General features: G+C 36.3%; 1 protein-coding gene across 1 annotated transcript in view; it reads left to right on the top strand.

Annotated features, from left to right (window-relative positions):
* Positions 1–2,968, top strand: part of LOC135206211 (uncharacterized) — a 32,911-nt gene extending 29,943 nt beyond the window's left edge. Inside the window, exon 4 of the mRNA XM_064237548.1 lies at positions 1,172–2,968. Coding sequence (XP_064093618.1) covers positions 1,172–1,246 — 75 coding nt within the window. The 3' untranslated portion in view covers positions 1,247–2,968. The remainder of the gene's footprint in view (positions 1–1,171) is intronic.
* The last annotated feature ends 10,922 nt before the right edge of the window (positions 2,969–13,890 follow it).

Genomic DNA, 13,890 nt, shown 5'->3' with positions numbered 1-13,890 from the left:
TAAATGACTGTTTTGTAAACCCTAGATACTTATTTTCGCTGAATTTTAAAATTCAGCAGGTCTCTTTCAACCCTAAATGTGAAGATTATCTAAGACCTATTATCCTAAAGTAGGCTTAAAACAGGTTGAGACGTACATATTATCATGATTAGATTATATAGTATTTGGAAGGTAAATGTCCAGAAATACTACCTAGATGATGAGCAAAGATGAATTTCTGGAATGAGTTCGCATGTTATAGTTCTGTCGCGTCTGATTTTACTAAATATTCATTATTATGTAGTAACTGCAGAAATAAATTCTATCAACAGTTTGTATTATTGGGTCAATGAATCAACTTAGGTACCATTTACCCAAGTTAGTCTCGTAAAACCCCATTTTCTTTAGTTCAAATGTTCTGAAGAAAATTGAAGAAAGGGTAACCATTCTATACTACTATTATTATTTACAAAACATTAAAGTATAGCTATTCTCAGACTTACAGGTTATCTGACCAGGAGAGAGAGAGAGAGAGAGAGAGAGAGAGAGAGAGAGAGAGAGAGAGAGAGAGAGAGAGAGAGAGAGAGAGAGAGAGATAGTTCCCCACACCCTTGTTATCAATCCCAGCTGTGTGCGCGCGTGAATGTTACTATATTTAATTTTTTTTTTTTTAACCACTGACTTAAGATTAAATATTGGCACTCTATGTAGCCTACAAGTACAGTAATAAGTAATGAAATGTGAAAGTGGTCAATACCAAGATGTAAATGCCATTAAGTGATTCTAATGTAAATGAATCAAAATAATGAAGGTAGACTAGGCCTACTGTACATACTGATAGTTTCTCCCTGAGAATCTGTATGGCTAAGTGATAGGTTCGTATGCTGTTCTGAAGTAGCAATAAAATATTACATTTAAATACAAAACATAAATAGGTGGAGCAAATTTAAAATGAACTTGTATTTTAATCATTTACTTACAATACATTTTTGTTTATTCGTTTGTTAATTTATATGTTTTTCTAGTGACTGATCTCCTTTGACTGTATTTCCCATTACCTTCTGTTACTTCTTTCGAATGAACACCATATTCTTTGGAAGTTTGAATTTCGAGTCAATGCTCCTTTTGATGGGCTTGTTCTGTATAAACGGGGTTCATCTTCTGAATAATAATAATAACATTCTCTTTACAGTCAATGATGATCATCAACGCCATAGTATACCTCATTGATGCCAGCACTGGCACCATTGCAAACAGAAATAAGTAATTTGTGAAGCCCTGAGATGGACGAAGAAGGGGTGAACGCTAAGCACAAATAACTCTACCCACCACAGGAGGAGGAGAAGAATACTGTATTAGTTTAGTCTTCAGTAGGTTAATTATTACTTGTAAGGTAGAAATAACTTATATTTTGAATCAGATAAACACAAGTTAATGCTAAACATTACAATAAGCAAAACTACATTATATCTGTGTACCACTACATCTCCTACACATTATATGTTTGTTACAGTCGAATATATACCATTTAAGTTGCATATGATACTAATTATCCACCAAATGTAATGTTTGCAGGTTTTGATGAATTTGTACATCCATTTCAGTTTACTGGAACAAGTAATGTTATTGGATTACCGTGTGTGCTTATAGGCTGATTGCAGCATTTGATATTTTATGTTAACAAACAACATATTTCTTGAAGGAACACTGTACATAAAAAATTTGGCAGCACATGAAAACATTAATTGTCAAGGCAAAGCTTTATGAAGGCTATGGTCCCTTAACATGACTTTCTTACACTTGTAGTATTACTGTACGTACAGATAATATAGCTTAAATATAACAAGCATTTAAAATCAGATTCCTGATCTGCGCTTTGAATGTTTACAATGTACAATGTATTATTTTGGTGCTTCAGTATTTTTATATAAGTAGATGAATATAACATATACAATTCTTGAATTGTATAACAGATCTAGACTATTTTGATACAAAGTTTATATACCACGTGCTGGAAAAGCTCAAGCACTTAACAAATAAATTATGTAAAGTAGGTATTTAGGTTAATGTTATTCCTAATTAACAGGTTTTGTTTCCCTAAGTTATGTTCAATAATGTTATCTTGAAGGAGTAAATATTATCCAACAAATGAGAAGGTTTACATTATCCAGAATATAAAAGTATAGAGCCATAAATGAACAGCAGTCCAAGTAAAGAAAATAAAATCAAACAGTATGGTAAAGTATTTACAAAAATGTCATCATTTTTAAACTTCAGACTCTCCTTTATACCTCCCTTAACTTAAACTATATTTAATTACTCTATTTACAACATGCAATGCAAGTTACCTTGACGACAGACCCAAAAGCCTGATATTTCAGTCTGCTGTTTTGACCTTCCAAAATTAAACTTGCCCTACACAAACAATATTTTGTCATAATTGGTCTTGTATCATTTATAATCACAAAGGAATCTATGGTAATCTTTCTGTTCGGCTGATAATCCAGGCAAATACAATACAGTTCAGGTAACAGTAATCCATACATATTCACAACAACCCCATTATTATTGATGTGTATGAAGTGACGTGGAAAAGGGAAAAAAATCATTATTTTCCTATGGTTAACCAAAAGTCAGGCATTTCATGTGACCCTTCCTTCAGTTAGGTCACACTGTACTGTACTGTACCATGACAGTAAAAAAACCTTTACAACTCCAAACCTATCATTCAAAGCCTTTTGAGACCAAGAATTTTGTTACTAAAACCCTTGTTGAATGGTAGTGTAAATATACATGTGAGTTCTATGCCATGCTTAAGCAGAACTTTATATATTAAAAAGGTGTACATGTATATCCATGAAGAATAATCCTTAAAGCACTTTTCCTATGCTTCTTCACCAAAGATTTTGAGTGACAGTTATATCTCTTCATATGTAATTTTTCTCTATACCGTTCTATGTGTAACTTTTCCAATAAAATATAGAAGACATGCCTTTATCTTATGTCATGCATTCTCAAATAACTTCTAAAGATGTTTATGGTAATGGTACACTAGGCATTCATTCAGAACAATAATCTATTTCCTGTGTATAATGTAATCCAAATGGCATGCACTGGCAGTGCTTCATATTCTTTGCAAAAATCCCTTCAGCTCCCAGCTGCATTATTTTTTTTTATATATATTTCACTTCCTATTCACTTGCTTTGTTAAGACATTATTATTACAGTCCTATTAGCAATAGCAACAAACTGAAAAGCAGGACATTATACACTCAAGGCCCCCGAAGAGGAATGCAGCCCAATACAGAAGAAAGTAAAGCCTTTACTATACAGTAGCAAAAAAAAAAATTAGATAAAACAATTTACATCTGCTCAACATAAAAGCGTCTTTCTCTTTCTTCCTGGCTGTCCAACTCCATTGGTGTTGCCAAGTTCTGCTCCTCACTTAAGAACTAAACCCTTGAACAAGCCTTATGGGAGTCTCTATGGCGAACAGGATTAAGGATTAATTTTATACATTAATGCAGCTAAAATTTCCAGCTTCCTTAATTCAAAATCAGTAATTTTCTCATATATCAATTCTTCTTGTTATCTACTAATTAAAACAAAAACATGCATATGCTCATGAAAGCACTTTTATAGTCAATTACACCAAATTTTAGCATAAAACGGACTGAATAGTTTAGAAAGCCTGTTGGTGATATAAAATAAATAAATCCTATTATCCTAATGAGTATTTCAACTCTGAATTCACACATTATAAAGTTCCTAGAATTTAACAAATGAAAATTAGGAATATGAAGTAATTAAGGCCTAATGGTTCATCTGCATCTAATATGTAAAGGACTTCTAATCATAAGGATTAAATTCTGTACTCTGGTTAAGTGCCAAAATAATTTATGCCCTCAGACTGAACTCTGAAGTATTACTACCTTTCAAACTGAGAAACTAACAGAAATTTTTATCCCAGATAATGTTTGCAATCATTCTGATTTTAATTCTAAGTAGGTACTATATGTGGAGTTACTGGAGATAAAACATACAAGAATCCTACAGTTGCCCAACGAACTTCATAATTGTCCAAAAAGTCACCAATTTCCAGCCTCCCTAAGTTATGTATCAAGTCTTAACAGTAAGGAGTCTGTGGCCCGAAATTTGCCACAAGTTAGGGCCAATTCAAAAAGTAAGGATATTTTAGTGAATGATATCAGTTCATTTCTAACAGGAGGTGATCTGCTAGTTCAGGAAATGCATACACAGTCTTTTGGTCTCATACATCCCCTTTTACAGTTGTCTAGGTACTGTATCTACTAATACTGTAAATCCATTTTCTTAAGGAAGTGGTTTTGTCATAATTTTTTCTAAAGCTGAAGGTACTCTATACAAGGTTCACAATACAGTGAACTTGAAAGATTAAAATATCAGGAACTCCCACAAGGATCCTATTGTCCAGCCACCAAGCAAGAACCTACTTTATTTTCCTGCTCTAGGACATGAACTGTGAAGGATGGTCAGTGGAGACTGACCAATGTCTGCGCAGAACAAGCTTCTCTAGAGAGAACAATTGACTGAGGACTATTGGCAAAAGCTGTGCTGGTTGTTCCTTTCACAACAGGAACTGCCCTAAAACCTCTCAAGTTGAGTGATGCATGAATCTGACAAAAATACTCACTGCAGCCTAATCTATAAGTATGCTTGGGTACTTTCCTGATTCTTGCATAAGTGCCTACTTCTCTGTTTACCATGATCTCCAGCTAACACAAAATGCAAGGAGGCAGTCTTTGGTCTGGAGCAATTGTGCCTCTGAGAACAGAACTAGCTAATCCCAGTTGAGACACTGGTGAACTCATGTGAGGCTGTGGCTAATCTGAGACACAAGGCTTTGAAGCGGGAGGCAGTCCAGTTGCATACAAACCAGATGTACTATCTGGAGGTCTAATGGAAAGGTGTATGGAATAATAAAACAACCCTCTCTGAAGAAATCTGTTAAGGAGTGTGCCGTGTCTATTTAGAGCCGTGCCTATGTGACAAACCTGTTTAAAGGAAAGAGATCAATGACCCCTCTCCAGCTGAAAGTAGCATTCCCCACTAAGAAGAGAAGACTGTAAAATGGACAGAATGTAGTTGTCTACATCTTCCTAGCCATTATTCTCCAGCATCCTCTTCAACTTTTCCATATTGGCAGGTGGCCCAAGAACAGTACTGGTAAATGAGATAAGGCAGAGCATTAGTCCTTGAGAGGTAGTCTGTAAACATCCCATAAGAAACAGACCATTCAGGGCTCTGGCCCTCTGTCTCTGCCTCTCTGTCCATGATAGGCATCTCCCAACAAGGCTGCTGAAAAAGGGACTGCCAATCAGCATCTGCCTCCTTCTTGCCCTGACCTCCCTTCCTAGCTAGAACTAAAAGGGTTGGAAATGCTCCTGGCCCTTCATAGAGGTAGAAGTCTGGGTTGTCTTGGTTCCATAAATGAAGGACCCTCCTGACACTAGAAACAGGAGGCTTAGCTGTGGTTACCTTCACAGCCGGGGAGAACTTGAAGGAGACGTGGAGAACTTGAAGGAGACCACAAAGCAGAGTAATACCAATCGAAGAAATTAACAAACATCTTTCAGCCTTCCTCTGCCACTTCCCAACCTCTCCACCCTGAAGGAAATCAGTGAGCACACTCCTAGTAACAATGCAGAAAGACAACACTGATTAAACTAACTCAAAGGGCACAATGCAGCCAAAAACTGCTTACATGCAAGTAAAATCAGTACAAGAGCATTTGTTTGTGTTAAAGGAAATACTACTTAATTTTTAATTACTATAATGTTTTTTGTGACTGCAGTTCTCTCTTACACCATGTAACACTTTTTTTTTCTATTTCAAACTGTCTTTGTAGACTGAATAACATTCTCAACTAAAACTTGCTGCTCCTATTTCATATAGAGGCCTGTTTCTTTAAATGAGTGTAACTGAAGTCATTGTGAACTGATCAGTGCCAGGCTGTGTTGCACTGGATACCTGTCAACCAACAGTATATATACGTACTTCAATAGTTCCAGACTATGTTGCTTTTGAAATTTGGAAAGCAAGTGGGGATTATGACAATAAGCAGTCTTGTCTTACTTTGTAAATAAATACTGTATCAAGAATCGCAGAAAGAGCGAAAAAGGGTTGAGAGCAGCCAATTAGTGTCTGTGCATGAAAGACAATTTTCTTATTACTGTATTAGAACTAGTCACCAAAATTTTCATGCCAGTTTTAATAGGTACAAATCAGTCAATCTCCAAAATTGTACGTACATTCTTTGACTGATGTTGATTACACAAATTTTTTAGAGGAAATTGTGCTCCTAACTGTTCTTAAGTAAATTACATAAATACAAACAACTGTAGTTACACACTTTCAGTGCGAGAACCTGATTTAGTTCTGGGAACTAATGGTTCCTAACCAGAAATATACTGCAAAGTACTTCACGCCTATTACTGTTCACTTTCTTGTTCAAATTTATGTAAAACAAAGACCACAAATATCATACATATAAAAAAAAAGTTGAAAGAAGTTTCAACTTTAAGGTCAGTCAGAGTGGAGCAAGGGATCTAAAGCTGACTTGCAGGTGAAGAAAAAGTGCTTTATGACAACAGGTAAGTAGTGGATTTCACCCACTCATTGATTTCCCATCAGTTAACTACCTTCTCACCAAGTTTTAACACTCAATTCAAGCTCATGCTGAGGAATAGGTACTCTTACAAACAACCAATCACATTCGTGAAGAGATTCAGGTGGTGACTGGATGTACCTGTGATTGGTGCTGGTTTAGAATTCTTAAACAAATACCAATACCAATGCTGATGATTATAATGAAATTTAAAGAATAAACAAAAATAATTTAGGGGCTAAAACATTCATTATAAGTAGAAACAGCACAGAAGGAAAATGTCCTGTAATTAGGCTATGAAATATATACGTCAAAAACAGTTTCACTGTTATTGGAAAGCCTGGTGAAACCTTTGATTATCCTCCCAGCCAGGTTGGGCCTGGAATCCAGGGTTAGGTTTGGTTGAAGATAGCTAGATTATTATGCATCTCATTGCTCCAACCATCAGATAGAACCCAGACCATAGCCTTGGCTACATTAAGGTAAAAAGTTTCTTTCCAGTCCAAACTCAAATTCCACATAAAAATTTTTTGAGATTTCGTTGTGTTTAGTACTAGCCCCCGGGGGTCCAACTGTATTTTGCCATGTTTAGTGCTAGTCCCAGGGGGATCAAATGCGAATGTTTTTTCTGGCATATTTCAACATGCTTTTAACAAACTGGAAACGAACATTATCCTACATTAAGACAATTAGCTATTAATTGCTCATGAACTAAATCCATTTAAAAATTATTCCTTGTGCTTTATGCAGTTTTAACCATTCCCAAAAGCATGACTCATCCATTTCTTGGTCCTCATTCCAGGCTGGAGTCTCCCAATAATTGTTATTTACCTAGTATGAGGGTTGAATAAAATGGAATGGAATGTAAAATTTAAGCCAAAGGCCATGCATTGGGACTTCTGAAGTCATTCAGTGCTGAAGGAAAAATTGCAAATAAAACGTTTGAAAGGTGTAACAAGAGGAAAACCTCGCCTTAGCACTATGAAACAATAGGCCTAGGTAGTAGTAGTTAGGAGAGGGAGGAGTCAGATGGAAGGAATGAAAGGGGTTGCAGCTAGAGGCCAAAGAGATGCTGCAAGGAACCTTAAGTATTGACTACAGTACATCAGGAGAGATGCACTGACGAACCTAACAACCTACCACGAATAATGTGAGGTAGTTGTGTGCATAAGCTACCTATAGTCTAGCTTATACTAGCTACTAGCTAAATTGGGAAAATATTTATGGTTGACACCTCAGGCGAAATTATAGGCTATGTAGGTACATTAGCTTGACTTTTGTACCTGAATTTCGTCTCATAATATTAGTTGGTAGATCTATTTACACCCTGGGACGCAGTGTTACCATGCGAAAACACCACAGGCTGATGGACAGATGGAAAAAAACAAAGTATATAGTAGTTAGGCTAGTACTTTATAAGGGTCAACTGGCTGACGAACTTTGCAATACCTAGTAGTTTCATAGAAATACCTGCAGTTTTTCTATACAGTTTTACCTACTGAACAAGAATTTTAAGTAATATTTATTCGGACGACTGTAATTAACCCCCGGGAGCCACTACTAAACACTGCGAAATACACTGGACGGCCCAATCCATAGTGGATCATGGATGTCGTATCCGCGATTACGTTCCATGCAACTAAAAAGTGTTTTAATAATTTACTGTATGCGAATTACACCGTTAAGATTCGAAATAGGATATTATTCAAAGTCCGGGATGCAGTGTTACCATGCGCAAACACCACAAGCGGATGGACAGATGAGAGAAAAAAAAAGTACCTATAACTAACCCTACCCTACTACACAGCCTAGTCTGACATCTAAATCCGCATTCCCTCAGTAGAGGTGTAATATAATAAATATCTTTCGAAAAGGGCAATTTCTCTAAACTTACCTCTTTGTCCATTAGGATTTTGTTGTCAAAATTTTAAAGCTACAATCACAGTAGAGTTCTTTTCAGTACGACACACAGGGAGGGCTGAATTGCAACTGTGTCAGCATTTTGTGCGGGAGTGATAACATTTTAGACAGTAATTTTAAGTCTTCTAAAACCGGTGACATTATCTTAACTAATTAGAATAAAAGCTTAATTAATATTTTACATGGGTTTACATTAAAAGCAGACTTTAGAATAATGCGAGAATTTAATAAGAAAGCACATTCTATTATTAAAACTTAGAAAAACATTGTTTATATGTAATTAGATATTTTAAAATTTTCATTCAATTACATGTTGATTATATTAAAAAAAATTTAGTAATTAAAGCAATACTAAACTATTTTAATTAACAGCAATGAGAAATTGCGTTCCTTACTCTTATATCGTTTAATTACAAACGTTACTTCCTGTTCCTATCACAAGCAGCTGATTTTTCTCAACACGATTACACGAACGTTAAGTCTTAGGTATGACATGTGCGAGTGTGTTCTAGTGTTCTGCAGCTTAGGTCAAGATTGGTCTTTATTTCAAAAGTGCGAGTATAAAAAGTCATTTCTACTTATATCAAAATGGAATACTGGCCCTATGATACAACCCGTACTTATGCTAGAAGGGGCGGCGGTTATTTTAGTGGAGGCCTGAAAGTTATAATGAGACTCGTGATTCATAGGCCTAGACCTAGTTGCGTCATGTTGTCTGAAGTTATTACAGCAAATTGTGCATAGCCGAGGCTTAGGCCTACGCGATAACTTTGGCCTTAGAATGCTTCCTGTCTTACTGTAATGCATATTGCACATTGCATGTTGGGACAGTTGGGTTACCCAAGGTTTAAAGTAGCCTATTTTGTAGAGAAGCATCAATTTGTTACTCAAGTGTTATGTGAGGTCTTTCGGCTAGCTCACCACTCTGGCTGGTTTTGACTGCTGGATGTCCACCAAGGTGAACAAAGCTAGGTTTAGGTAAAAGGCTGTTGGTATTAGGAGGGATGCTGACTTTCCTTTCTCACGAGTCTGTGGACCAATGGGCCAACCTGGTTAGAAGTGGATGAAGCAGTGAAGGTCTCTTTTTGTGAGCAGTTAAAGCAGTTAAAGTAGTTTATGGCCTGGTTAGCAGCTAAGATCATCATCAATATATCTTGAGATGAACAGCTGTTAGTACACCTGACTGCAATAGCATCTGCAAGTAAAATAAAGTTGCTTTGTTGCGGAATGAAATGAATGCATAACTAAAAAAAAATGAATACTGTACTTAACATTATGTACCTATATTTTAATTAAGAAGTGTTATTGATACACTAATTAAAAAAAAACACAGCCAGTGGAAAAAAAAAAATCATAAAACAGCCAGTTAATGCTGTGATGGCAACCTCAGATAAACACCTATCAGAAAAGTAAATACAGCACAGTAGTATAAGGTAAACAAGAATGACTGAAAATAATCAGAAAAAACAAAGTATATAGACCGGCAGCCCGGACCATTGAGATACAACGAACGAGATACCGACGTAACCCCCACCGGTATTTAGGAGTAGACTTGTAAACTGTGAAACTGACCGTCTGCCGAAAATATATGGGAGGCTTACTTAACAAGCACCACTAATTGCTCGTTAGATTTTGGGTCTAGATCCATTATATGAGATACCAGATGAAACTAATATATAATATATCTGCAGACTCTACTGATTATAGAATGACCAGTGACAGACATTTTGGAGGGTGGGTTCCCCCTGACAGACGCACTGAAAAGGGGGGTTAATTGGATCTAGATCCAACTTAGGAGATACCGAGTAAAATTTACACTACAATAGCACTGCACATCCTAGAATACTGTGGTGGTAATGACAGACGTTTTAGTGGGTGTTTACCCCCTGACAGACGCCCCACAACGAGTGGGGAGGGGGAGGCAGGATCTGCATCCAACATTGGAGATACCAAGTAAAATTTGTACTACAATTGCACTGCACATCCTAGAATGCTGTGATGGTAATGCCAGACATTTTAGTGGGTGGTTACCCCCTGACAGACACCCCACAACTAGTGGGGAGGGGGAGGGGGAGACAGGATCTGCATCTAACATGGAGATACCTGGTAAAATCTGTACTACAATAGTTCCGCACATCCTAGAGTACTGTGGGGGTAATACCAGACATTTTAGTGGGTAGTTACCCCCTGAGAGACACCCCACAACGATTGGGGGGGAAGGGGAGGGGGAGACAGGATCTCCATCCAACATCGGAGACACCAAGTAAAATTTGTACTACAATAACACTTGCACATCCTAGATGCTGTGATGGTAATACCAGACATATTAGCGGGTGGTTACCCCCTGACAGACACCCCACAATGAGTGGGGAGGGGGAGGGGGAGACAGGAACTGCATCTAACATTGGAGATACCAAGCACTTCATATCATAGAATGCTGTGATGGTAATGACAGATATTTTAGTGGGTGGTTTCCCCCTGACAGACGCACCCTAACAGGTGGGCAGGGGGAAGGGCAAGCCCTGATAATGAATGTCTAGATTAGTATAGTGGGCTACTATTGACCCGTATTATACATTATCGTGATATATTTTATAAATATTTTTATCCTTTCTATATCCTTTGTATTTATCTAACACTGTGTTCCCCAACCTTTGACACTTCGAGGAACTCCTGAGACAATTTTCCTCATCCCAAGGAACCCTAATACACACACACACACATATATATATAAGCATTTCTGTTAATTACCTTTAGTAAAACAGAGGGAAAAAAACTCGCACGATATGTTACGATAAAATAAATTATAGGACTACGATTTCTCACGCCATGTTTAACAAAAAATATATACTTATAAATAACAAATAATTAAATAAAACATGAATTCTTACGGAACACCTGGTGATCGTTCACGGAACCCCGGTTGACGATGGCTGATCTAACACAAAAATAATTTATTTGTTTCATATAAATAACAGTCATCTGTAGGCACATAATAATTCAGTCATATTATTATTTTGTCATGCAAGCAACTGACTTCAATTATAGTAGGGGAGCCCGGGGCTAGTTGGCTACAGGGGTAAGTTGGCATACTCAACATGACTTTAAAGTTTACCAATAGGATGACTCTAATACATATACTGTATAATTGCCACGTGGTTCCTCAATTACCAGCAAAATTCTATAAAGATAGAACGTAGGAGCTCGAATTTATGAGACAATTTTTGATTTTGATGGTAGTAAGTAAATATTTTAATCTTTCTGTTATTTGCTATAACATCTTTACATTCATAAAGATTAGTTTTCAATGATAGCATAGTTTTCCTTATGGTTTAAAGATTCTATAGCATTAAAATGATTAATTCAAGGCTTCTTGGTGTGGACTGGTAATCGTTTTTGTACCAAATGGTAGGGATGGGCAAGTTGGCTCAAAATAAATGGGGCAAGTTGGCACACGTTATTTGATAACAATAGTAAGCCTATTTATATATATAATTTACGTTTTGTTTCTGGATTTTTGGAAGGATAATAAGATTAGTGTCCTATAATTTCCTGCACATTGTTCTCACAAGCTGCAGCCCCTGGATTTTAGTGTTTATAGACATCTGAAGAAATGTGTTAACAGGGCATGTGATTCGTGGATGACTGGTAATCCAGGATCAAGTATGCCCATCTGTGACATTCCTGGTAAAGTTTCCTCGGCTTTACCTCTAGCTGTCACTTATTCTGATGTTTCCAATTGGTTTAGGATTGATGGAATTTCAACTTTGAATTACAGACTATTTCAAGATTTTGATTTTACGGGTGGTTATGTAACAGATTGAGAGATACAGCGTGATACAGAGTTTAAGAACTGCTCTTGTTGATCCAGAAGAAAGCTCAGCTGAAGAGAGCCTGTGTTTGGTAAGCCAGGAGAAGTGTGGGTCCAGTGCAGGGCATGTAACATGTGGGAGCATGAAGACTATGACGAGGATTTATTTCACACCTGCCACAATTACAACTAGGTGATGATCTGAAGCGATACTAATGTCTTATATTTTGTATTTTGGAAATTCAGAGGGTATTTTTGCTATTTGATTTAAATGCAATGTAGTAATTTTCTTTTAATTATCAATGTGCCAACTTACCCCGTGGGGCAAGTGGCACGAAAAGTTATTTTTTTCTAAAGCTTATTGTTATCTTATGTTGAAAGCAAACAACAATTATTTTGCTCTGTGATAAAGACGAATGTTAATATTTTTCAATGGTGGTAAGAATTTTGCTAAAAGTTTTTTTTATATTCGCAATAACCAAAATTGTAAAAAGTGTGCCAACTAGCCCCGGTCTCCCCTACTCGCTTTAGCTTTGTTTACGATATGAAAATTGATGTAGCGGTGGTTGGAAGACTGACACTATAAAGTAGCATATAAGTTCTTATCATTATTAGAGTTATTGCTGTAAAATGTCTATGTACATAGCATTTGTTAAATAGAGTTACGCACCCATTAAATAGATAGTAATACATATGTAATATATACGCTATAGTCAGGGTACAGATCATAATAATTGCGCTACAGCCTACTCGGTTTGTTTTATCGAAGCAGGACTACCTTCTTTTGTTTTCGACTGACTTTCATGCTAATGAAATCATGGATACATTTTTGTATTATCAGTTTTATGAATGAATATTGCTGTTGCTATAGTCGATTTTTTTTCGGCTGGTGTAAAATTCGTCAGACATAATACACCTGGCTGAGGAAGGACACAGAGGATCTCTGTTTTTTAAACAATATCTCTACACACCAAGTTATTTCGAACATTTCCATTCTCTCAAGAAGATTATGAATAAATACAAGAGCAAATTAGACCAAAACAAAATAATCACCTTGCATTAATGCAAAGAAAACAAGAGAAATGAAAAATTAGTGCGATTGTCAATTTTTTCTATCGTTAATGTTTAATGAGTCAGTGTTTAGCGAATTGTTAGGGTTTAGTGAGTATGCGTTTAGTGAATATTTATGAGTAAGTGTTTGATGAATGTTTAGGGTTTAGTGACTGTTTAATGTGTCAGTATTCAGTGAATGTTTACTGAGTCTTTAGGGTTTAGTGAATGTTTTGTGAATGTTATTGAATGTTTATTGTGTAAGTATTCAGTGAATGTTTTGTCTTAAGGGTTTTAGTAAATGTTTTGTGAATGTTAAGTGAACGTTTAGTGAATGTCTTGTGAATGGTAGTGTTTGGTGAATATTTAGTGTGTAAGTATTCAGTGAATGTTTAGGGTTTTAGTGAAAGTTTTGCTAATTCTAAGTGAGCGTTTAGTGAATGTTAGTGTTTAGCAAAAGTTTAGTATGTAAGTGTGTATCAAG

Source organism: Macrobrachium nipponense, chromosome 29 (assembly GCF_015104395.2).
Source record: "Macrobrachium nipponense isolate FS-2020 chromosome 29, ASM1510439v2, whole genome shotgun sequence".
Classification (NCBI taxonomy): Eukaryota; Metazoa; Arthropoda; class Malacostraca; order Decapoda; family Palaemonidae; genus Macrobrachium; species Macrobrachium nipponense.
The sequence above is the reverse complement of the archived record's forward strand: the minus strand, read 5'-3'. Positions and strand labels throughout refer to the sequence as shown.